This window comes from Callorhinus ursinus, unplaced genomic scaffold (genome assembly GCF_003265705.2).
Source record: "Callorhinus ursinus isolate GAN/ISIS: 27379988/994484 unplaced genomic scaffold, GSC_fseal_2.0 scaffold89, whole genome shotgun sequence".
Classification (NCBI taxonomy): domain Eukaryota; kingdom Metazoa; phylum Chordata; class Mammalia; order Carnivora; family Otariidae; genus Callorhinus; species Callorhinus ursinus.
The window spans coordinates 1,865,099-1,890,221 of NW_027397151.1; the positions used below are offsets into that span (position 1 = coordinate 1,865,099).

Sequence of the window (25,123 nt, forward strand, 5' to 3'; positions counted from 1 at the left end):
TGGCGTGGGCTTCGCTCATTTCCACGTTACCACTGGGGAACCGAAGGACTGAGGACTCTGTCTTAGGTTGCACGCTGTGTGTGCATCTACCGCGATCGCAAATAAAAAGTTCAAGTGGAAAAAACCCCTGACCCATGAGGCTCACATCTGGTGGTGCAGACAAGCCATGGGCATAATCAATAAGCAAATGGTATTAACCGTAGGACAGCAGGGTGTTGGTTAAATAAATTATGATGTTATCATAACTTTGCTATCATGGAGTAGTGTGAAGCCATTAAAGTGTTGTAGAAGGATAGTTAATGTTATTTGAAATTTTCATGACATATGTGCGGCTCACTGGAAAAGAACGAGGTCTCTAGAGTGTTCAGTGTGACCCCAATCTCTAAAATAACAACGTGTTTTTGCAAAGGAGGGGAGGCCAGAGGGTGTGTGACGGACGTGCAGTCTCTGAGTGCGGCGCCGTATGTGGGAGTTTGAGTTTTCCTTTGTGATTTTCTCTGTACCTTCCACGGTTCCTTCAAAGGCTATCACTCAATTATCAGAAAGTAAAATGTTACTTAAAAAAAAAAAAAAGAGGAAAATAGAAAAAGAAAAAAGGCAACTGAGAAATAGAAGATGTGACTTTGTGTTTAGAGCCTAAACCGCGACTTGGTTTCTCTCAAGAAGGAGGGATTCTGAAAGCCCGGCTGGGTCGCCGGTCCACGGTCAGGGGGCCGACGCATGTCACCGGAGCTCCCTACCATGAGTGGGAAAGGGACAGGGTCTGTGGAACAGCAGAGACGAGATAGGAGCATTCAGGGCCCTGGAGCAGAGCCCGGGCCAGAGGAGATGGGAAGACGCCGGAGGAATTCCTGAGAGCCTGGAGGGCCCTCTGGGGGAGGCAGCCTTCCTTCCTGTCTGTGCATGGTCTAGACCCCACGCGTGCGTGCCCGCCCAGCGGGCAGAGGACGTGTGCTGACCCGGGGCCGTGTTCTCACCTGGGCTGCAACCTGCCCGGGCCCTGAGCCGTGGGTTCCCGTGCTGCCGTCTGCTTCTGACACGCAACGGCTTCCCGTTCTGACCCCCGTTCTGGCCTTGGTCATGATTCTTTTCCCTGAAGCCCGGCGGTCCTCATAGCCTGCAGTAGACGCTGCGGCCTCCTCCACACCCTTCCATGCTGGGCTTTGGGTGGATGGATCCTACGCCTGGCTCTAGAGCTGGGGCCCCGACAGGCAGTGGCTGATGGCCATGACCTTGCACCCTCCTACAAGGCTCGGGCAGGGTGGGTGGACTTCCCCTGAGCACAGGGAAGGTGCAGGAGGGCTAGGAAGGTGTGCCAGGCCAAGGGGACGCGGCTGGAAGCAAGAGAACTTTATTATCTCCCAGTTCTGGAGGCCAGAAGTCCAAAATCAAGGTGTCAGCCTCGGGCCTAATGTCTCCTTCTTAAAAGGGTCACCAGTCCTGGGTGTCCTCTTCTGGAAGCGGGATGTCCTCTGTGGGGCGCGGGGTGAGCAGAAGACCTGCCTGTGAGCTGGTGCCTGGGGCGTGAGCAGGGCCAGTCCCCGAGGGTCTGGTTGGTGTGGCCCTGGCCTGCAGGTGCTCCTGGCCCTCCTGCTTCCTCCGGCCGGCCAGGTCTGCGTCCACACACAACCCTGAGCCCCAGCGACCCCAATTACACGGAGTGCACCCGGAGCATCCCACACTGTACCCGTGGAAGCCATTTGGCCGCGGTTCGGGGGGTGCCCTGCGAGGAGGAAGAACTCACACTAGCGGCTCACTTCTGTAGCCACATAGGAGTGAAGGTCCATCCCCGCTACCCGGGCCTGGAGCAAAGCATCCTCCCAGGGCTTTCTCTGGGGGCCTGCTCTGGCCTCTCTTGCCAGCAGCGAGGTTTCCATTTTTCTTGGCAAACAAAACAGAACATCAGGATTGTGTTTTCATCTAAGCGGGGATGCTGCCCACCGCCCGAGGTGCAGGGCGTCTCTTTCCTGGCTGCACCAACAGGAAAAGGGGAGAAAGCAGAGGGTCGGCTCTCCCTCGGAATTCATGTTCGAGCGCTGCCGTCCGCCTTAAAGGATTAATTTCACAAGCCTTAAACTGCAGTTTAATTTGAAAACTAATTCAGCCCCATAATTGGCTTTCTGCTCAAATCACTGAGGCTAAAGATTTAAATTCTTAATATTCAGATGACTTTCAAGTATCTGGTGCCATCTGTGCATTAGTCCGTGGCATTCATCTCAGGGAGAACTCCTCTGTGGCACGGAAATAAAATAAATAAATAAACGGGCAGCTAATAGAATAATCTATTTAAGCAAAAACTCTGCATTATCTAGACGACGGTTTCTTTGACTTCATTTTCAGCATATAGATTTCTCTGCTATTTAATATTTTAAGGTGACATTAATTTCAAAATTTATAATATAGGCCCTCACACACTTACAAGGGGTTAGGGAAATCAGGAATTCCAATTAAAGTCTTTTTTAGTTAAAAGATAATCACTGTGGATTATTACTCTGTCCTTGCGAGGTTCGAGAAGCCTCCCTGGTAGAGCTGTTGGCCGAGCAGCTCCGAGCTCCAGGTCGCGGGACCTGGGCCTGTCCTGAGCACCGGGTAGCCTCCAGAGGGTCAGGCGAGGGCTGGGGTCCACTGAGTCCCGCCCTTGTCCAGGTGAAGAGAACAGAGGATCTCTGCCCAGTGCTGCAAGCTGGCCACAAACTGAGTAACGAACTCAATGAGTGAGGGAGTATTAACGGAAAGCAGGCAGGGCGGATGCCTCTGCAGGAGTGATATGTGAGCTGTGGGAGGAAAAGGGGCCAGCGTCACAGTGACTGGGGGGAGGACATTCAGGCTGAGGGCACAGCACGTGCAAAGGCCCTGAGGCAGAAGAATGCTCTCCTTTCCCGAAGGCCTGGGATGTTTGCTTCTCTGCCTTTGCCGGATCTGCATCTGTACCACTCGTTCGCACACGTACATAGCATACGGATTTCTGGGTTCCTCAACGGGATGATGGACTCCTTGAGGGTGGGGCTTATATTTTTCTATCCTGGAGAAAGGCACTCTCATACACAACCTGTGCTTTTCTGGGGGGACACTGCCCGTGCTACATTCTGTCCTTTTCTTTCCTTCTCCTTCCTTCTGCCTGGTAGTGGATGTGATGCTTGGAGGCACTGCAGCCTCCAAGTGACCATGGGGTTAGAAACAAGAGGGAGAGGCAGGGACAGCTTCAAGCTCTCCCCCAAACCCCTACTGGTACAAAGGTGGGTTTTCTGTGACTTGCAGCCGAACGCATGCCTGACACAGACTGGGGAGGGAAAGCAGTGTGTACCATGGTGAGCACTGTGGCTCACGAGCCAGACTGCCTGGGTTTAAATCTTGCTTTTTTTCTACGCTGTATCTCCAAAGTGGGGTGAAGAAAAGTGCTTATCCGGTAGGGCTGTCGCAGGCTTAAAGAAGGGAATCCGAAGGGAGGTCTTAGAGCAGTGCCTGGCAGGGGTTAGGGATGGTGGGTCGGTGGGTGGGTGGTGGGGGAGGGAAGAAGCTGTTCTTCTAAAAGGCAGTACAGGGGCCCTCCCGATGGAGCTGTTCAGCAGCTTGACCGCGGTCACAGGAATCTACACACGTGGGGAGACAGCACGGAAGCACGCCTACGCACGTCTGCGTGGGCGCACGCCGGGAAACTTGCCGACGTGTGAGTGAGGTCCGTGATTGCACCAGTGTCAACATCCTGGCGTGATCATGCATGACAGTCCTGTGAGCCGTTCCCACTGGGGGAAATGGGTGAAGGTTTGTGGGGTGTCTCTATTATTTCTTACAACTGCGTATGAAGCACACCTGCTATTTGAGCCTACCTGGTATCCAGCCCCCTTTTCTGAAGCAACGATCTGGTTTTCCTTGGGGGGGATCCACACCAGCCACAGGGTCAGACCCAGTGACTTGGAGGGGTCTGGAACCGGACTCTGTGCCCGAAGGAGGCTCATTGTCCGTGCACTGGCCGTGGGGACTGCCTCAGGATGGGTACAGCACCCAAGCCAGATCATGGGGATCTCCCCGGGCCCCTGCTGGACTCCAGCAAGAAGTGGGACCTCTCCTGCGGCTCACGGTTACGTCTGCAGCTGCTGAGGTGTCTTGTCCACAGGAAGAGAGAGATTCCCTGAGAATGAGCCAGCACCGAGGAGGGGAGAGTCAGACCGAGGTAAGCAAGGCCCTGGCCAGTCCCGCTCTAGTCACGGCACCCGAGACTGCTTCCTGTCTCTGGACTTGGCAGTTACGTGAGCCAATGCGTTCCCTTTTCCAGGGGCTTTCAAGGTGGGTTGTGGAGACCCAGCGGTGTAACAGCTGAGATCAGAGTAGTGGGCACTCTTGATCCCAAACCACAATGACCACTGCTGCACCAAGTAGGACACAGGCCGCCCTGCGGCTCCCGCGCCCTCCGAGCCTGCGCCATCCAGCAGCACCAGGGAGGATTCCATACCATGGTGGGGCACTGGGGCTGGGGAAAGAATGTGGGGTGAGTGTGGGCTCTGCCTGGGACCCCACCCCTGAGTCACTTTGCTAATGTCCCCATATGAACTACCCAAACCTTAAAAGGTTTGCATCTGGGTGAGTCAATGTTTAATACATCTTTCCATTTGTTTTCCTTTAGAATGTACATCTGAAACCTTTCCTTAGCCCATCATGCCCGAGAATAATGACTAATTTCTGGTGATAGGTTTTCCTTACCCCGCAAAGGCACTGAGTGAAACCCTCTATTACGGTGATTAACTGACGCAAGGGAGGACACCGCAGGGACTGTTTCCGAGCCCTGGGAGCCTCTGCCTCCAGGATGCCATGGCGTGCTTTGTCTGAGGTCAGCTCGCCTTGGCCGGGCACGTGAGGGAGCAGCATGGCCCTGCTGCGTTGCACAAAGCCGTGGCATCCCTGTTCCCCTCTGAGGGCCGTTCCGGGATCAGAGACAGACGCGGAGTCCCCCAGGGACCCTGAAAGTCAGTCCACACCTAGTGCAAACAGTCCATGAAAGACACAGGAGTGAACAGGGAGAGAGGACCCGTCTTGGGATCCGCACCAGCCTTCCGGTCTTCCAGGCCATGCTCGGCATTCCAAGCGGCCCCGTGGAGCTGGGGCGATGGGGCGATGGTGGGGGCGGCGGGGGCTGCTCCGATCTCCGGGCTTAAAGGCTTATCAGGATTTTGAGGAGGAGACACAGCAATCTGCTGCTTTTGTTATCCTAATAAGTAAAGCCAGTTACACATTTGGGAAGACTTTCTCTATTGATTTGTTCTAAAGTAAGACATGGGAGGTGTGATTTGTGATATTCAGGCACCTTTACAGAGTGTGCCGGGTTGTGGGGAGAGAGACCCGCCGTATCTGTGCTAACAAGAAAGCACTCCCCAGCCTGACACACACGCCCCCACCCCCTTGCCTAAGGAGCTGGCCGCTTGGAGCTAATTTGCCCGTCGGCACCCTGTCCCTGCTCCCCAGGGGCTGTGGGGAGAAGCTGCCCAAAGTGCGGGCAGACATAATGTCACATCCCGTCCCTTCACTGACACTGGGCTGGCCTGCGTCTCGCGATTCCGAGACAATCAATCAAAAACACAATTCACCTTGCTGAAAAAGCAGCCCCTGGAGACGGAACTATGACAACCTGCTCCGGGCGGGGAAGCGATGATAAATGCTTGGCCTCACCACCCCACCGTGGGCTGCACGGGATGTGGCTGACCCCTCCGAGCACAGGAAGCGGGAAGCTGGCTGGGCTCCAGGCTCCCAGTGCTTGAGCGTCCATGTGCCCAGAGCCACAGGCCTTCCCAGGAGCCCGGCCGCCCTCCCGGGACGGGGTACTCACCAGGGCCTCCAGGGTGGGGTCGCCCGCTAAGCTACAGATGCCCAGGGACACTTGAAGTTCAGGACAAAAGCAGTACCTCGTCACTGTAGGTGGCTCCCAAATGTTGCCTGGTGCATAGGTATGTGTGAAAATAGTTGTTCTGATCCTCCCGTGCCCCTGGGCGTCCTGCATTTCAGTGGTTACTCCTGGCGGCCCCGGGGGTGCTCAGCTCAGCTCTACCCGCCCAACCCCGGCCGGGCAGCTGGCCCAGGGATGCTGCCCCGTCCCTGCAGGAGACAGCAGTGCAGGGCTGCGCTGCTCACCTACAGAGACTGAGTTGGGGAGAGGGGTGGGCTGAGAGGTTCTAGATTTCTACCGCATTCCCAGGTGCTGCTGCTGGTTCCCAGGCCAGGTCCAGCATTGGCTGGGGGTTCTGGCCCCCCCACATACCTCCTGGCTTGCCTTTGCTAAAGAGGAGAGGGAAGGTGCCCACCTTCTGCAGAGACATGCTTAGCAAGGGCCGTGCTGCACGATCACGTGGTCAAGGTCATTTATGCCAAACTGAAGTCTAGGGGAAGACTGGCCTTTGGGTCAGCTCAGAGGGCACCTGAGGCCCGCAGGCATGCGGGCTCGCCGCTTGGGGCCGCGGGAGTCTGGCCTTCTTGTGGGCTTCCTCCGGGGCTTGGAATAAAATGGAAAGTGTGGCACGGGAGACTTCGGATGTTGGGTCTTCTCTCTGACCTCCTCTCCTGCCCCAGGACCTCTGCCCCTGCCTTTTCTTTCCCCAGGCTCCCTTCCAACACCCCCCCGCCCCCCAGACCTTCTCTCCCAGAGGCTCCTTGTCATGCCTCAGCTCTCAGCCTCTATGTCACCTCCACAGAGGGGTCCTCCCTGACCTACAGGCACCTCCACGACTCTCAGCACCCCTGGGTTCCTTCCAAGCCTTACTATCCAGGCTGTGGCTTTATGTACTTGCTTTGGCTTGGCTTTTGTCTGCACCCCCCTCTGGACCGTGGAGCCCATGAAGCAGGGGCCCTGCTCCCGGGGGTCGCGTGCGGCCTGCAGTGCACGTGGCATGCACCTGAGTGCCTCCACGGGGAGGAGGCCTGTGGGGTGGTCACGGCTCCCTGAGCATGGGGCCTCCTCGCCCGCTGGGTCCCACTCACTCGGCGCTCCTCAGGGGCTGGGGGCTCACCTGGCTTGGAACCCTCGTCTACGGAGCCGTTGTAGACCTGGTTGATGAACTCGGGACGGTTGTCGTTCATGTCGATGACATAGATGTACAGGTCGATGGGGTTCTCCACCTTGTTGCCGTTCATGTCCACTGCGTGCGCTCTGAGCTGGAAAGCAGCATAGACACCATCAGCCTTGGGGACAGCCCAGGGCAGGTTCCTGCCAGCCCACAGCTCTGGGCTGGCGCTGACGTAAGGGCCTGGGCCCCCAAGGGACAGTCTTGGCAGGCGGGTGGGCCTGGGACATGCCACGAAACTCCTCTGAGCCTCAGGGCTCTCCTCTGGGGACATGGGCAAGAGCTGTGAGAGGACCCTTAATTTTTGGAACTTTTTGGGTAAAGATTTTATTTATCCATTTGAGAGAGAGATGGAGAGAAAGCGAGCAGGGGAGGGGGGAAGAAGGAGGGACAAGCAGACTCTCTACCGAGCACAGAGCCCGACGTGGGGCTCGATCCCAGGACCCTGAGGTCATGACCTGAGCTGAAACCATGAGTCGGATGCTTCATCAACTGAGCCACCCACGTGCCCCAATTTTTGAATTTTTCATTCATTCATTCATTCACCATTCATTCATCAATTCATCCACTCAACCAGGATCTGTCAAGGGCCTCTATGTACCAGGCACTGGCTGGACCCTAGATTATTGTTCAGCGGTCCAGACAAGGCCCAGCCCTGGGGCTTCTCGTCGAGAAGGGAGATGGACACCAAGAAGGAAGAGAAGGCATATGGAGCGACTGGCCGGGGCTGGGAGGAGGCCAGGCAGGCGTTTCAGAGGAGGTGACGTTTGAGCTGCGGCCTGATGAATGGGACAGGGGGAGGAACAGGTGTGAGGTCCCCAAGGGGGACACGGGGCAGCTGAGGCCTGGGGGCAGCAGGGAGCTGGGGACGGTCACGCGGGACTGGGATTTGGGGGAGAAGGGGGGGTGGAAAGGGGCACGGTCTCCCCGAGGTCTGCCCACACCAGAGCTGTGACTGTCACGCGTCTCTCAGCTGACACCCCGCCACCTGGCAAGCTGTTCACATCGGACCTCGAGGTCTTTGCCACAGGACAACGCCGTGCCAAGGGTGCGAGAAGAGCGCGTGCTTGAGGCCTGTGGGTGGGAAGTGTCTCCGGGCGGGGGGTCCACACGGCCCTCTCCTCCTTGGTGCCCCGCATCATGGCCGCCCTACCAGCCTCTGGGAAGGAGGAGGCAGTGCGCCTTCCACGCCTGCCCTAGGGAGGCTCCGGCCAACAGTGTCTACACCAGCCCCGGCGCTTTGGTTCAGTCCCCACGGCCCCGAGTGGAATTTTACCCTTGAAGTGGGGAGTTTGAGGAGAAGCCTCCCAGGGGAAGCCGGCCCGCGATGTTGCAAGGACATACATTAGGCCCGATTCCCGGGGGGCCAGAGGCGACTGCACGCCCGGCGCCTCGGCTCTGAGCACCGTGTGGAAGGGCCGGGAAGCACCCCTCGCCGTTTCGGGCCCACCCTGCCCCCCCTCCTGCAGCTGAGCTCTTCCAGCGGTCAAGAAGCCGCTGAGAAAAGGTACTTGGGAGACACAGTTAAAGGTGACGCTGTTGGCAGTGGCAGCGCGGCCTGGCGGGGAGGGCCGCCGTCCACGTCTCGGGCTGGGCACGCGCTGTGGGCTTGGCGGGGGCCGTCCCGTCCTGGGGCGGAGACAAGGTGGCACCGGGGGAACTCTGGGCGCCTCCGTGACCTGCCAACCTGAGCCTCACATACAAAGGGAGGTTGCTGCCCCTGCGATGCCGTGAGCAGGACGTCTGTCCCTTCTCTCTGCGGAAGCGAGACGGGGAAACAGGAACGCAGGGGCTTGGTGTCACGTCCCCGTGGGGACAGGAGCAGGGAGGAACTCATGCGTGCATGCCCGCCTCCTCTCAGCGGCTCGCTCTGCTTCTTGTCCTAACTGCGGGCCGCCAGCTTCCTCTTGGAGCCCGGACCACGCAGCACTCCATGCAGGCCCTGGAAGCGCCTGTGTGTGGGCGCTGGAGACTTCCTGCCAGAGCCCGCGTGGGTGACCACGTGGGTGACCCGCCTCAGCTTCCACGAGCACCCGTGACACCAGTATTGTCCCGATCTCTCTTTTACAGATGGGGCAAGGGAGGCGCAGGAAGATTAGGAAATTTGCCCAAGATGAGAGTAGTGGCAGCATTCAGGTCTTATTTATGGAACCCTCCAAAGAACCTTCTAGAGAATCATCCTGCAAAAGCAAACATGACTGTTCTTCATTTCATGCATTTGAACACTGATGTGTTGTTGGTTGTCTCCTAGTGACCCGTGTCCACAGTTCATCAGCTTGCTCTCAGGTGGGAGACGTGGTCCAAAGTGCCTGAGGATGTGGGGTGTGGATCCCCAGATGTGGATGCAATGGGGGGTTGCCCCGTGATTGGGCTACATTTTAGACACGGAGGGAAATGTCTGGGTGGGATGAGGTGGCCTCATGGCTCTAAAATCACAGTGTTGCCTTGGCTGGCGGCTGCACGGGAATTGGAGGCTGACACTGAGGGCAGATTCAGGGCATAGCTGCTGGAGAAAGTGGAGGGGGCCTCGTGCCGAGGAAGGCGGGTGTCTTAAGGGGGTGAGAGAGGCGCTGGCCGACAGTCAGCGAGAAAAGGGGGATCTGAATCCATCACAACCTGGATGAGCAGGAGGCCGACGCCTCCAGGTAGGCATCACCTTGATTTCCGCCTTGTGAGACCTCAAGGCAGAGCCCATCAGACTTCTGACCTACAGAACACGAGCCCGGAAATGGGTGTTATTTTAAGCCGCTGAGTTTGTGCCTGCTTGTTATGCGGCAGAGAGGAGCTAACGCACCTGCAGGCTGCCCCCGAAGGCTCTGGTGGGCGTCCTGCGAGGTGATAGTCCTGAGAGGGGCTCGTGCCTTAGTCTCACGAGGAGTGAGGACTGCCCAGAGCAGCTTCCCAACCCCAGGGAAGACGGAGAGTTCTCGAGGGCTTCACTGCACTGGGACAGAAAGTTGAAAGATGGAACATGAGGTTTCAATCTGGAATTCGGCAAATGGACTTGACCTCTCCTCCGATCTGGGTCCCGTTATCTCCCACCCACTTGTCACCTTCTGGGGTCTGGGGTGACCCTGCTGGAGGCGGCAGCCAGGGGTGGCCCTGGGAGACATTCCTCACTTCTGAGATGGGGCCCGAGGAGGTTGAGGTGGGCACCCACCCGGAGCACATTTCCTGGTTCACGAGAGCAAGCAGGAAACACTTAATACATGGTGGCATGGTTGGATTTCTCATCTCCCAAGATGGAACCTCAGGACGTGGCGGGAGACAGGAGGGAACGTGTGCCAAGTGTCTGGAGGTGAGCAGGTCACCCGGAGGCCCAGACGCAGAGCCGAGAGTGCGCAGGGACAGGTGGACGGTTCCCCTCCCCCCACCCTGCCCCCTGGCCAGGTTCTCTGCTTCCTCTCTGGCCGGCTTGGGCGAGGAGGGGCTGTGGCCTGCAGGCGTCCTTGGAGAGGACCAGGGGTCTCCCTCCAGGCCCAGCATGCCACCCCAGATCCCCGGGGACTGCCAGCCTATGACCCCCTGCTTTTCTGAGGGGGCCTGTTGCAGAGCCATCTAGCTTCGGACACCACGCGTCTCCTGGGCAGAGTCTGGTGCTGAGCGAGGCTTTGGGGTCACATCAGGCAAAAGGAACAAACAGAAATGGAGGTGAGCGTGAGAGGTGCGTGGGGGCCTAGGTTGTTCGGCAGGACACTAGCCACTGTCTTGGCACTTGGTGGATCGACCATCCTGCCTGTGAGCGACGGGGGCAGGCAGGTGACACGCTCCCTGGAGCGGACATTGGCGTTCAGGCGCCTCCTTGCGTCCTTGTCCCCTGGGCTGAACTGTCTCGAAGGGGCGGGGCCGTGGCACCAGCTGCTTGGGGCTGGTGGCAGGAGGGCGGAGCCGGACTCTCGCCGGGAAACCGGGAATTCCAGTGCTGACTTTGGTGCGAAATGCTGAGGAGAAACAGTTACCCAGAAACACCAAAAGCAGGTCTCCTTTTGAGCTCAAGGTTTCCCAAGTAATTAAAATAAAATGAAAGGGGGCGCCTTCCCACTCGGTGTGGGTTCTCTCAGGGGTGGATCTGCAGTCAGCAGGTGCTGGGGCCGCGTCCTCCGAAGCGGGCTTGGCTGACAGCCCACCTGTGCTGCCCGTCCTCAAAGGGCGCCAGTTTCAACAGCCTGCACGCCCGACATGCAGGAGGGACCGTGTGTGGTTAAATGCTCTGCTGTCACTGACTTGAAATCCCTGGTCCAGATGAGGGCCTCCCACTTCATTCCACACGGGTCCCGGACTCTGTAGCCGTCCTGATGTCAGGAGCTGAGCGGGCCTGGCCCGGGGCGGCCCCTTCCCGCCAGGCTCACCAGGGCCGTGGCACGCCGAGCCTCAGGCTCTGCAGGGCAGCCGGCCCAGGGTTTACGACAAAGGATTTCATTCAGTCTGGAAGGGTCATAAGAAACAGCCAGAGAAGACACCCGTACTGGGGACAGCAGGGGTCGCTGGAACCCCAAAGAAGGCAGAAGAGGTGCCCCGCCGAGAGCTCCTTCCTCCCCAAACCGCTAAAGCAACCGTGTGACATTCCAGCGGACACCAGAGCCGCCTGGGGCCAGCCCTGCTCTCTGGCCTCCTGGAGAGAGGCGTGGGGGCTCCTTGGGCCCAGGAGGAGGGGCGACCGTGATAATTAAAAAGGACTCTGTCTAATCTTGAACGAGGTGAGCATGAGCATCAGCAAGTGGCCTCTCTGTGGGGCCATTTGGAGACAAAGCCTCCAGTGTCGGAGGAGGCTCTCGAGGTCATCGGCTAATCAGGATCAAAGACTGCAAGGCAGAGGGACCCCTGGCCAGGTGGGCAATGCAGCGAGCCAGCAGCTGCCCCCTTCCTGTGTTCTCACTCACTGGAAACATTTGCTCGTCCCCAACCACTGGCTGAGCATCCCTTTAGGCTCCGGGGCACAAATGCCTGGAACAAGGCATTCTAGGAGGGGCATGTCCCTCCGGGAGGGCAGACAGACCACATGGGAGGGAGGGAGAAGGGCAGGGAGGAGGGGTAGTGGGTCCCCAGGGTCTGGCCCCTGGTAAGTGTTTGGTGTGGGAACGACCACACCTTATTTCACCAGTGCCTCAGAGGAGGTCCCCGAGAGCCCCTTCCAGGGGGGAAGGCACCCCTGAGATTGTCTGCTTGGAAGCCAGAGGCAAAGTGTGCCTGAGTGTCAGCGGCCGCCCGCTGCCGAGGTTTCAATGTCTGCGTGCTTTCCTCCACATTCCCTAGCCCCGTAAATAAAATCATCAGTCTGGCTCAGAAAAGATACGACGATTTTCCTTTAGATACTCAGGCATCCAAGGGAAACTCTTTTTCGAGCCAGCTAACAAAACAATCTATTTCCCTTATATTTCCTTCTCCCTGACCCTGGCCCCCACTGTCCAAGAGGCAGTCAGGATGGCAGCCACATGCCCATTTCCAATGGCATCTCTAGGGCAGGATGCAGAGGTGTGTCAGTAACTACACCCACTCTTCTCAAGGCCTGTGGTCGGGCTGCTGAAGAATCTGGGGACACAGCCTTTCTTAAGGGCTTCAGGCCAAGAGGCTTTGATGCCTCTTAATCCCAGTACAGTGTAAGCTCCCTCAGAGTGAGGCTATGTTTACTCATGTTATCACTTCAGGCCCACTGCCAACCACAGGACCTGACGCACACTAGATGCTTGAGAAATGTTCCCTGGATGGGTGGACTGATGGATGGATGGGTGGGCGGGTGGGTGGGTGGATGCCTGGAAGGAATGGACGAATGGAGGGATGGATGGATGGACAGATGGATGGATGGATGGATGGATGGATGGATCAGTGGATGGGTAGATGGAGGGATGGATGGATGGATGGATGGATGGATGGATGGATGGATGGATCAGTGGATGGGTAGATGGAGGGATGGATGGAAGAATGGATGGATGGATGAGTAGATGGATGGATGCATAGATGGATGGAAGAATGGATGGATGAAGGAAGGAGTAGATGGAAGAATGGATGGATGGATGGATCAGTAGATGGACAGATGGATGGATGGGTGGATGGATGGATGGATGGATCAGTGGATGGGTAGATGGAGGGATGGATGGAAGAATGGATGGATAGATGAGTAGATGGATGGATGCATAGATGGATGGAAGAATGGATGGATGGATGGATCAGTAGATGGATGGATGAGTAGATGGATGGAGGAATGGGTGGCTGAAGGAAAGAATGGATGGAGGAACCGATGGATGGATGGATGGACAGATGGATGTATGGATGTGAGATGAAGTGAGATACACAAGAGGTAAGAGTCTGAAAGTATAAGCCAAGTTCTCCTTCTAAAGGTAGGAACCCAAGGCCCGAGGTACTCACGTGGTAGGAGGCTCGTTCCTCCCGATCCATGGGCCGAGTGACATACATCCGTCCAGACATGGAGTCGATGCTGAAGACCTCCATGGGGGGTTGGTCGGCACCCACGCCCGTGATGCTGTACCGGATGGGAATGTCATTGTCTTTGTCAGACCGGATCTGGAAGAAGGAGCAAGAGGAGAGGCATGTCAGCCTGCTGCGGGGAGCAGGGGCCACGCTCCTTAAATGTACACTCACCCCGCCCTGGATTTCCTTGCACTTGGCCATCTTGAGGTACTTTGGGACCACAGCTAACGCTTTATCCACTTTGGGAACCGGAAGGGCAGTCAGGGTCAGGGAGTTACGGAGTGCCACCAACTACACGTCCAGTGGCCCAGCAGGTAATGGGGAAAGATAAGACACAATATTCCAAGTTAAAGTCTCTGCAGGGAGTGTGGGACACACGGTAGAGACTCCAGCACTGCTGGGAAGCCTGGAAACAATGGTGGAAAATGGCCACAGCCCCGACGCAAACACGCCTAGCGTCCGCCGTCAAACGGGAAAGATGGAGGAAGGACAACGGAGCAGCTGCCCCAGAGTCCAGAGGGAAGAGAGGTTGGGAGCTGGCCCATTTACGCCCCCCTAAGTTTTCACCCGGGTCCCATCTTCTTGCTCCTTTGACAGAGGTGCCAGGGGACAGAATCCGGTCCCTGAGGGGCAGGAAGGCCCCGTGACCAGCCCAGAGACACAGATTTAACACTGAAGCCTGTCGTCAAGAAGGCTACAGCACTATACACACACAGAAGTATTTTCACAGAGAAGCTGGATGTTGTTGAGAAAAATTTAATAACGTTTCTCTGGCTCGCAACTCCCGAGGAAGTTAGCAAGGTCTGATTGAGGAAGAGCCAAGATAGGCACCAGTTCCGTGTTCTCCAGGGGGCAGGGGACCAGGTGATGGGGTAAGAACGTTAGTCTTTGGGGCACAGAAAGGACAACAGTAGAATTAAAAGTAAGACATACAGTGTGGTGGCAGGTGGTGATTGCGGTCCTCGTGGCGAGCATTTCACAGCGTAAATAACTGTCGAGTCGCCCGACATTCGGGTGTGTGTTGTATACCTGAGATCAATATAATACTGTATGTGAACTATACTTCAATAAAAAAATTTAAAAGTAGGGAGCACATCTTGCATTTAGAGGAAGCAAAAGCTTATAATGATAAGGGGCACCTGATGGGAACGGGGTCACCAACTGTACGGTAACTGACTTCTCTGAGCCGTGGGAAAATAAACCACGGAGACTGAAAAGGTGTGATGGGTAAGGTCATACTAACGGACTGGAATTCAACTTTGAATACGGTTGACTCTTGGACACAGGTTTGACTCGTGCCGGTCCATTTGTACACGGATGTTTATCGGTAAATACGGTATAGGACCGTAACAGTATTTTCTCCTCCTTATGATTTGCTTAACAGCACTGTCTTTCCTCTAGCTGACTTTGTTGTAATTACATAGTCTATAATACACATAACATCAAAATATGCGTTCATCACCTGTTTATCTTGTGTGTAAGGCTTCTGGCTGACAGTGGGCTGTTAGCAGTTAGGTTTTTGGGGAGTTAGAAGTTAACATGCAGATTTCTGGCTGTGCCAGGGGCAGTGCCCCAACAACCCTGCATCGTTCAGGGTCAACCGCACACCTTTACAAAATACAGCTTTTTTTTTTTTTTTTTTTTGGGAAATCAAGTGGCGGGGCCGTAACAACCTTTTATAACATAATGGACCACAATGAAAGCCTCTAGCTCTACAGAGCAGAGTGGGACCAGGCGTTTTATTACAAGACTGCAGTTAAAATTGAATGAAGAAACCCCCTGAGCTCATGGGCACAGAGGACAGTGGGGTGCTCGCCGGAGCTGGGGTGCGGTGGGGGGCAAGAGGAGTGAAGGCGACACTGGGGCACACTACCCTGTCTGGAGTAAGGGAGTCACAAAACAAGACAGAGAGCACGGTGACCACAGCTCATGGGACTCTACTGCGTCTTTGCACGTCCCCAAAGTTCTCATTACAAGAAAGGCTTTTGTACCCAGGCAAGGGGACAGAGGTTGAGTAGGCATCTTGGGTGATGGTTTGGAAATGTACCCCCTGCCCCTTCCACATACCCTTCCCCTCCCCCATACCTCCCCACATAACCCTACCCGGCCTTAGCCCCTCCCCTCCAATACCCCTCCCCCACTCCCATACCCTCTACCGCTCCCTCCACAAACAATCCCCCACTCCCATGCCCCTCCCCCACTCCCATACCCCTCCTCCTCCACATACCCCTCCCCCTCCACATACCCCTCCCCTCCACATACCCCTCCCCCTCCACATACCCCTCCCCCTCCACATACCCTCCCCACCTACAGACCTCTCCCCCACCCGAATACCCCTCCCCCACCATTAACCCCTCTCCCTCCAATACCCCTCCCTCATTCCCATACTCCTCCCCCACTCCTTCCACATACCCCTCTCCACCCCCACTCCTCTCCCCTCTACATACCCCTCCCTACCCCCCTCTTTCCTGCCCACATACCCCTTACCACCCTGACTCCTCCTCCCTCCACATACCCTCCTCACCCCCACTCTCCCCCCCACATATCCCTCCCCACCCCCACACTCCCCCTCCAATACCCTCCCCGCCCCCCCTCCGCCGGTCTGTGAGGACCATCTTTGTTCCTGTCTCCCACCTCCTGGCTTCCTTGGCTCTGCCCCGAGCAGCACACACCCAGCAGGGTTTCAGGCGGGGCCACTGAAAGAATGGCCAAGGCCGGGGGCTGGGGACACATGTCACTCTGTGCTGTCCCCTTGGGCCATGGAGGCGCTGAGCCCCCCTTGCCTCCTGCAGGTGATGACACGCTGGGTCCCGCGCCTGCCGCCCTGGCCCTCTGCCTGCTCGCTCGCTAACAGCACTGGGCGGCGGCCCAGGACAGGAGTCCACCTTCACCACCTGTCCCTCTGCTGCCCACCGAGTAGCGTCCGTCATGCAGCCGAGTCTGAGCAGCCCAGCGCTGCAGCCGCGTCTGGGGACACGCCCTGCAGAAGCAGGACAGGTGTTCTTCCGGCCGCCGGGCTCCAGCCCCAGGGGTCAGCTCACAGGAAGGCAGCCCTCTGTGGCCCAGAGCCACCTCTTCTCTGCCACGGGAGGGAGTTGGTGCCAAGGTGTGGTGGCCGGGGACACGGGGTGGTGGCGACTAGTCTGGGTCCCAGAGAGGAAGCCCCCCTCCTGCCACCTGTGCCTGAGCTCTTGCTCCAGGTGTGGGGAACCGGTTACAGCAGATCAGGCCCTGTTGTGGAGACAGGGAACTGCGTGGTTAATGGAAAACACTCAAGGCTAGCTGCCTGTGAAGCCCCAGTCTGCCTTCTGGGAGTGAGGAAAGTTCTAGAAAGGTCGGTGACTTCTGCACTTGAGTACACGGTAGATCCCAAACTAGCGGCTGAGCTGCGCTGGATTGAGGAGGTCCTTGGGTTGGAGCCGGACGGTCCTCCGGGGGCGGGGGCTGTGTTTCAGCCCACCCGCCCAGCCCACTTCTGCTGCGTTCTTTGGGCCAGACGGCCCATCCTTCGTGGGGAAATTTAATTATAGAACCACTGAAAAGAACCCACCACATATTTAAAGAGGTTTTATTTTTTGCAAAGGAATCTCATTACATTTTGACCACCAGGTGCCTTTGCTTAATTCCCCGGGTGCCGCTCTGTGTGTGCGTCCAGGGCTCTGCACCGGCTCGGGATGCTCTGAGCTCCCCCACAGTTTACCACATTAAGAAGAAATACTGTACAAATGAATTCACCAGATCAGGGGAGAGCAGTTTCCCCTTGATTTGTGTCTAGAAAAGGAGAAAAACATCACAGCAGCATACGATAGGGCCATGAATAAAGAACACAGACAGGCATTTCCATCACCCACCTCAATTTTATGATGCCACGGAGAATTATGCTCTTTTGCATTTGTTATTAAAGGACAGAACAGATGGTAAGAGGTTAGTTTAAAGTGACGTCTACATTAAAGTAACTTATGGTGCCGGGCGATTGTGTTCACCCGGGGACTTCTGCTTGGAAGGCCGGCTCTCGTCCTTAAGAAAGGCTGGATGAAGTGAAGGATTCTGGCAGAATCTTCCCCAAGGAGGAGATATTTGCCTAATCTCAAATGAACTTGAAACTGGAGAAAAGTCACCATGTGTGGTTTTGAATTGCAAACACCTTGGAGGTTTATCCCTGAAGCATCGAAGGGGAGAGAATCACATCCAGATTCCAGTGGACAAAGCCCCTTGCCAGGATACCAAGACACCCCAACAACCAGAGACGACCCTTGGCTTCAGGCTGCGCCCCCCACCTGGCCCCAGCCCCCTGCACCTGGGGGACTCACGGCACTTCAACAACACCTTCCCTCGCTGTGGGCCAGGCCCCACGCTGGATGGACACTGCCCTGCCCTCATATGGCTCGTGGGCCAGTGAAATCAGAGACTCCTAAAAACATGACGCCCACTTAATCCACAAATAAAAAGTGTGATAAAGATTGTTGGAGAAGGAATAGGGTCTGAGAGGCTCCAGGGGAAGAACTTAGAGGCAAGGTTCACATTGAATGTTTGGTTCTGTCCACTGCCTTATACAATTATTGGACACACACACCGTGCACACACACGTACAAACACACATGCATGTGTGCACACAGAAAACATGCAGCATGTGCACACACACGCACATGCACACACACAGTATGCTTGCACAGTACAAACACGCAGTGTGCATACACACAGAAAACACTCTAGCATGCATGCACACATGCACATGCACACACAGAAAGCACGTTTGCGCGCACACACACACACACACACACACACGTGTGCGCGGCTGGATCCCTCTCCCCTTTTGCACCCGGTGTCCTGGAAGGCGCCAGCTCTGGGTCCTCAGGGCTTTGCCTGGCCGCTATGTGGCCTCCCCGGGACTCCTGCCCTCACATTTCAAAGCTGTTTCCAAGTCCTTAGGATCAAGCTCTTCCGTGAGGATGTAAGTCTTTAGTGAAGTGTTCAGCTCTTTCTCCTCGTTTGGGATTAAACCTGGAGACTTTCCCAGGGAAACAGATTGCACACCCTCGTCTTCGTTACCTGTTGGGACTTCTGAGTTGCAGTGGTCCCCACTTCTCCAACCCCTCAGAAGCACTGAATCATGAGCCCGTCTGGCCCCAGACTGTGCACGACGCAGGCAGGGGGATTGACGCTTGGCCGTGGCTGCAGCTAGCAAAGAAACTAGCCGAGAGAGGCAATTTTCTTTTAAAAACTTGACTCCCACCAGAGCCCAGATGTAAGAGAAGGAGTTCACTAGACCCATCTGTAGCTTCCATGTGGCTGCAGCGGGGCCCCCGCTCTGACTGCTGGGGCTTCTTGGTGTCCACGCCGACCGAGAATCAGGGCCACCCCAGGCTTTATGTGTCGGCTGTCCTGTGTCTGCCTTGCGTGAACGCTCGCCTGTGCTCCCTCCCTCCCTCCCTTCCCGGGTGAGCACTAAGGACGGTGAGCACTCTTCTCTGGGCCCAAGGAACACGAACAGGGCAGGCTCTGTCTGCCAGGATGGTGTGTGCAGGCCTGGCACCGGTGAATGCAGTGGGCGCTCAGTAAACACTGGATGGACAAATGAAACCAGGACATACGGCCTGGGGGCAGGGGGCAGGGGGCAGGCAGCTCAAGGAGCAGACGGCAGGGTCACTTCCAGGTGCCCAAGGGAAGCCTAAGGCCATGGTGAGTGGGTGGCAGGAAGGGCTTCACAGAGGAAACAGGGCTTCTCTGAGCCCCATAGGATGAAGAAGCAAGCATGCAGAAAAATGTGGGGAGTGAGCCCGAGGGGGCATCAGGCAGGGGCAGGTGGGCAGCACAAGGATGCTGGGGGGTGGGAGAGAGAAGGTCCAGCTGGGAGCCTCACTGGCTGCTGGACGAGGGAGGAAGGAAATGAACCGAGAAATGAGACGGGGGAGGTGAGTCAGGGAATGGAACGAGGTCTGGTCACCCCTCACCTCCCCCAGAGTGGAGCCAGAGCAGAAGTGGGGGGTCTGCTGCCACCTATCCTGCCCTTGCGGAGACCTCGGAGTGCCTGGGGGGCCGGGGAAGGAGTCAGAATAGGGGTGTGGTGTCCTCTGCCTTTTGTGGCCTCTGGAAGGACCCGTGGAGGCTGGGGGAGGGGCTGGTACGCAGGGCCACAAGCATGGCGGGGTGCGGCTGGCAACGGGCTGGCCCATCCTCAACCCACTCTTGACTGTTCATCTCTGCCCAGATCAGGGCTTCCTCCTCCATGTCCTTATGCCTCAAAAGCCTCCACTGTTGGCCCTGCAGGAATCTCTCCACCCCCATCCCAGAACTCCTTAAGGGATCACGAAAGAGGAACCCCAGGACGTTCAGCTCCACCCCACCACCTTTTCCACATTCTGCATATGGGGGCGCCGAGGACCAGAGAGAGAAAGGGGTGAGACAAGCTTCCACAAGTAATTGGGAGCCAAGAGTGGAGTCACCTGGCTTCCTAAGGAGCCTCTGAACACAGCCAGGGAGGACGAGGAGGCGGGGCCTACTGCAGAGTCAGACCGGGGACAGCCCAGGAGGTCTCTGTGACCCCCAGAGGGACGCTCCTGGCTGCCACTCTCCCTGGGGCGCAGGGACTGTGGAAGCGCCATGTTAGAAAAAGTCACCATGACTCGGAGTTCTGGGCCAAGAGCTTCACTTCAGCTGCTTGTGAAAGAGATTATGAAATTATAACCAACGACTGCCGGAGTCCCTTCCAGCTCGCTGCAAAGTTTAACGAGAGACCTTTGCCGTGACACTGGGGAGGAAGCGGGATTTGGCGATGATCAAACCGTTCTCATCAAATTAACGGGACAAACTTGGGCTGCAGGCGAGTGAGGGTTCTTCCTTTACACTGCCTCTCCCTTGACTCCCGAACATCATGGCATGAGGCTCGAAGATGTTTGCGTTTCTTGCATTTTTTCAAGTATTTTCCATGTGTGATAAAATCCAGCCTTCAATTATTTTAAATTAGGTTCTTGTAATGAACAGAAAAACCCAGAATGTGATAGGAAAAGGCATCTCTTGTGTAACATTGACACTATTACACAATACCATTCACAATTACTTTGAGTTCTACAAATCATGAAAAAATCCTCAAAGTCATATGAATACTAATGAAAGCCATGAATACGTTCTTACAAAATTTGCCTGGTGGGGAAGAGTGAATTAGATGATTCTCAAAAATGCCCTTCATGTTGCACCAAATTAACAAAGACAGGTAGCTACTTAATTTGTGGTATGGGATTATAGAAGGTACTGCTGTGGGCCACAGAATGATGTAGTGTCCACTCTGGCTTCTGATAACAGAGGCCTGATTTCCTTTGGGGATCATTGTTCCCCATCGTGAGGGGTCTTGGGGAGATGGTCAACATGCTCTGCCCTCCCCCGCAGCCAACAGGCAGGCCCACAGGCCAAGTGGGCCAATCAGTTTCTCTTTCTCAAACGTGGATCTTTCTATTTTTTTAAAAGAATTTTAAAAAATTTATTTATTTGTGAAAGAGCAAGAGAGCACAAGTGCGAGCCGGGGGGAGGGACAGAGGGAGAGAATCTCAAGCAGACTCCACGCTGAGCATGGAGCCTGAAGCAGGGCTCGATCCCACGACCCTGAGATCATGACCTGAGCTGAAACCAAGAGTTGGATGCCTAACTGACTGAGCCACCCAGGCGCTCAAACGTGGATCTTGAAACAAGAGAGTCAGGGTGGGAAATCTGGCTGGTGCCCCTCCACCAGCACAATGCCATCTCCCTGCCAAGACCCAGAGCCTTGGGGCCACCTGGTTGGCCTGCCTTCCCTTCCAGTCCTTAGCAGCCCGGATCCTCGGGGCATGTTCTTTCTGCTTTCATCAGCTGGATGGTTCCCTGTTGTACTAGGTCAAACCTCTGCCTGACCCCAGTGCTGTCTGCAGAGCCCTCACTCAGTACCGGGCAGGTAAGTGCTAAGCAGAGGTGAGGCCACTGGGGTGCTCAGGTAGCAGCCTATGGTACCTCCCCACAGACGCCCAACCTGACTTCTCCGTCCTGGTGTCAGAGTGGGGCTCCCTATGGCAGAGACCGAGAGGAGGGTGCTCAAGTGAGTGAGTGGGAAGAGGAGAAGGGGCAAGAGGGAGAAGGGGGACGTGGTGTCAGCTGGGGCCAGGCCTCAGCCTCATCCTGCGGGGGGAGGTGGGTGAGGTCCTGGGCTGTGGTCTGCAATGGAGGAAGTCCAGCCTTGCGGCATGGAGGCTGGTTTCTGCGGGCCGTCCCAGGGTGAGCGGGGGCAAGGGGGGCCCTCCCAGGCACCTCCCAGTGTGGCGTGGTCGGCCGCCCGTGGGGGTGTCCAGCTGTGGAGTGTTAGCAAAAGGCCCAGCACGGGAGTGGATGGTGCACTGGCCCACCGGGATCTGAGCCGCACCAGGAGTGCGGGCCACACCCTGCTTAATTGTCTTCACGGCCCTTGTCGTGACCAGCTTTTTCCTGTGTATTTTTGTTGTTGACTGCCTTCTTTCTGTCCCCCACTAGACTCTACGCTCAGGAGAGAGGGTCATCCAGTGGCCCCCACAGCACTTGCCTCGAGTGATGCTCAGTCAACAGCAGGTGCCTGGCCAGCCTCCTGGAAGGACCAGCAGCTCCGAGCAGGGCGGTCTGGGCCAGGTCCGTGGCTTCCCGGATGCTGCTCGACCCCGAGAGCCAACAAGGGCTCTCGTCTGCACAGAAGCGGAGTGGGGAGACTCTCCCTTCCCGGGACTCAAGCTGGGAACGGCCTCATCTGTCAGGGAGCCCAAGACGTAAAGCCGAGTCCACGGGTGAGACAGGTTCTTCCCAGGGCTTTCTGCCTCAGTCTGATCAAGTCAGGGATTGACGGAACGGACGACGTGACAGGAGGACTTGGGGGCTCGGTGTTCCCTCAGATTTGCTGTCCACACCTTGCTGCTTGTCATTCGGGTCTTCCGGATGAAGAGCCGAGGGTCTGGGCAGGCACTCTGCTTCGTGAGTATTTCGTGTGTGTTCCCTGCCTGTCTCTGGGAGGCCCTGCCCACACAATCTCTGTTTCAGTACAACAGGATGCGTCTGCTGTTGTCGTGTGCTGGCCCCGGGCGGGGCATAAGGGAGGACGCCAGGCAGGATCCAGTCCTGGAGCACCTGGGGACACAGAGCCCATGGCATCCAGGCCCTGGCAGGAGCCCCGGGGAGCAGGCCCCAGCAGTGGGATGGAGGCCAGCCCCCAGCCGCCCAAGGCAGAGAGGAACGGTGGGGGTGTGCTGTGAGCAGGCGTCTGGGGACTGCCAGCAGGGACGAGGCTGGACGCAGGCTGAGATGGGGCAACAAGGCCGCCACCGCCCTGGTGTGTCTGTGAGGTCCACCCCCGCCTGCCTGGTTTCCTGTGCACCAGTGGGGAGGACCTCCCCCGGCACAGTGACCGGTGCGGCGGAGGGCGTGTCACCCAAGCCGGGCCAACGGGAGGGTTTCCTGCATGAGAGTCTCCTCCATTCCGCTTACATCCTGTTCTTCTGGGAAGGGCTCCACAGGGACGCAGGACTGGGGCCTCCCCTCCTCCCCAGCTCTCTACCTGACCAAGTCGTCTGCCCCCTTGTTTTCTGGTCCTCGTCTGGGAATAGGGTTCTGATGCCAGTCCTGCCGAGCGGCTGTCAACAGCGTTTGAGAGACGGCAGCCGGAGATCTGTATCACGTCTGACCAGTGCGCGGTGCGGAGGGCTGAGTACTCTGTGTAGTCAGCACCAAGGGCCGAGCACTGTGCTTAGTCAGTACCAAGTACTGCGTTTATTCAGTGATGAGGATCAAGTACTGTGCTTCCTCAGTACTGAGGGCTGAGTGTTATGATTGTTCAGTATCTTATGTGGTGCTTAGTCAGTACCCAGGGTAGAGTAATATGCTTTGTCATACCGACGGTGGACTACTGTGCTTATCCAGTACTAAGTACCATGTTCGGTCAGTACCGAGTGAGTACTATGCTTAGTCAGTAATGAGTACTGTGCTTAGTAATGAGTGCTAAGTACTGTGCTTTCTCAGTACTGAGTACTGTGCTTAGTAACGAGGGCTAAGTACTGTGTTTTCTCAGTACTGAGTACTGTGCTTAGTCAGTATAGAGTACTGTGTTTAGTCAGTAATAAATACTGTTCAGCCAGTGCTGAGGGATGAGTATTGAGCTTTTTCAATAAATGATAGCTGAGTACTGTGCTTTGTGAATTGAGGGCTGAATACTGATTTAATGTGGGCTGAGTACTGAGCCTTGCTGAGTTTATGCATTACCAGTAATGGGGACTGAACACTTTGCTTTGTCATAAATCTGGGCTGAGTATTAGACTTTACCGATAATGATGCCTGGGTGTTTTAATGTCTCCTCCGGAGAGCCCAGCATTCTAGTAGACATGCAGAGTGTGCTCAGCTCTGCAAACTGGAAGTGGGCGACTAAACAAACCAAGGGACGGAAGGACATGGAAATACCAGACGAGGCTGAGGTTCTGGGCCACAGTGAAGGGGATTCAACCTGCTTCCTCGCTACCACAGTGTATTAGAACCTGTCCATTGCCAGGTGTCAGAAATCCCACTCTAACTGGCTCAAGCAGAGAGGCAACATACTGACTCTCGCCTGGGGGTGGTGTGGGTTTCAGGCACAGCTGGATCATGGCTCAAGTGATGCTCCCAGCGCATACGCACACTCACAGGTTCTCCCCTTTTGTGGTCCCTCCCACTTCCATGGTCACACACTATCAGCCTAGCCACCCAGCATTCGCGGGGACTGACAGTAACATCAGCAGCCCCAGTCTCAGTGCCGCAGAAGCAGGGGCAGGACATGTAATCATAGTAACAGTAGCTGATGCTTCTTCCGTAACGAGGACACTGGTTCCTGGCGTCACCCAAGACCCTTTACCTGCAGAGACTCATTTACTCACCGCTAAAACTCTATAAGCCCTGCCAAGACCTTCCACCATTATAGACGAGGAAGCTGAGGCACAGACAAGTGAAGTCACTTGCCCAAGACCACCTGGTTCATAAGCACCTGAACTGAGTCCAAAGCCAGGTGTCCTCCCCGGAGCCTGGGTGCCGGTGCTCTGTGCAGTCTGCCTCGGCAGGGGAGAAGCCTCTTCCCCAACGGCTCCCTCCAATCCTGCATCCAGCAGCCACGGCTGGAGATTGGGACAGGAGGACTTGCCAGGCTTGGGGATGGCTGCAGAAACCAGCCACTCCATCTGTGTGCCCGAGAGCGGCCAAGGAGGTCCCCCCAGTGACGTCGAGGTAGGAGGAGGAGAAGGGTGCCACGTGTGTTCCAGAAACTCCCGCCCAGGCTGGCAGCTCCCGGGCTGGCCCTGCATGTCCGGTGCTGCATCTCAATGACCACCTGGAAGCCACCGGCCCCCCAGCCTTTGTGGGGGTGATGGCAAATGCCTGAGGGGCCAGGGAGGATTCAGAATGGGTGGCACCGCGTGGCAGCGACACCTTGCTCCCATTACTGGTGGATTCCAACTGTCACTGTGGTGCAGTAAAGGGATGATTCTCCATAGTTCTTGCTTTGCTCCTGGAACCTGGACAGGGGCCTTGCCGGGGAGCAGGGAAGGGGTGCCAGGTGAGCTGGAGTACTGAGGGGGGTAGAGGTGCAGGGTGGGCTGGGGTCCCGAGGAGTAAGGGAAGGTGGGGGATGCAGGGCGGGCTGGGGTCCCGAG

The 25,123-nt window shown here is 56.5% G+C and overlaps 1 protein-coding gene across 2 annotated transcripts in view; it reads right to left on the reverse strand.

The window, feature by feature from the left end:
* Nucleotides 1-25,123, reverse strand: part of CDH4 (cadherin 4) — a 543,804-nt gene that overhangs the window by 49,995 nt on the left and 468,686 nt on the right. For both annotated transcript variants that reach the window (XM_073888320.1, XM_025865074.2), the window contains exons 5-6: nucleotides 13,410-13,565; nucleotides 6,993-7,137 (exon numbers count right to left, since the gene is read on the reverse strand). In XM_073888320.1, the coding sequence (XP_073744421.1) occupies nucleotides 6,993-7,137; nucleotides 13,410-13,565 (301 nt within the window). The remainder of the gene's footprint in view (nucleotides 1-6,992; nucleotides 7,138-13,409; nucleotides 13,566-25,123) is intronic.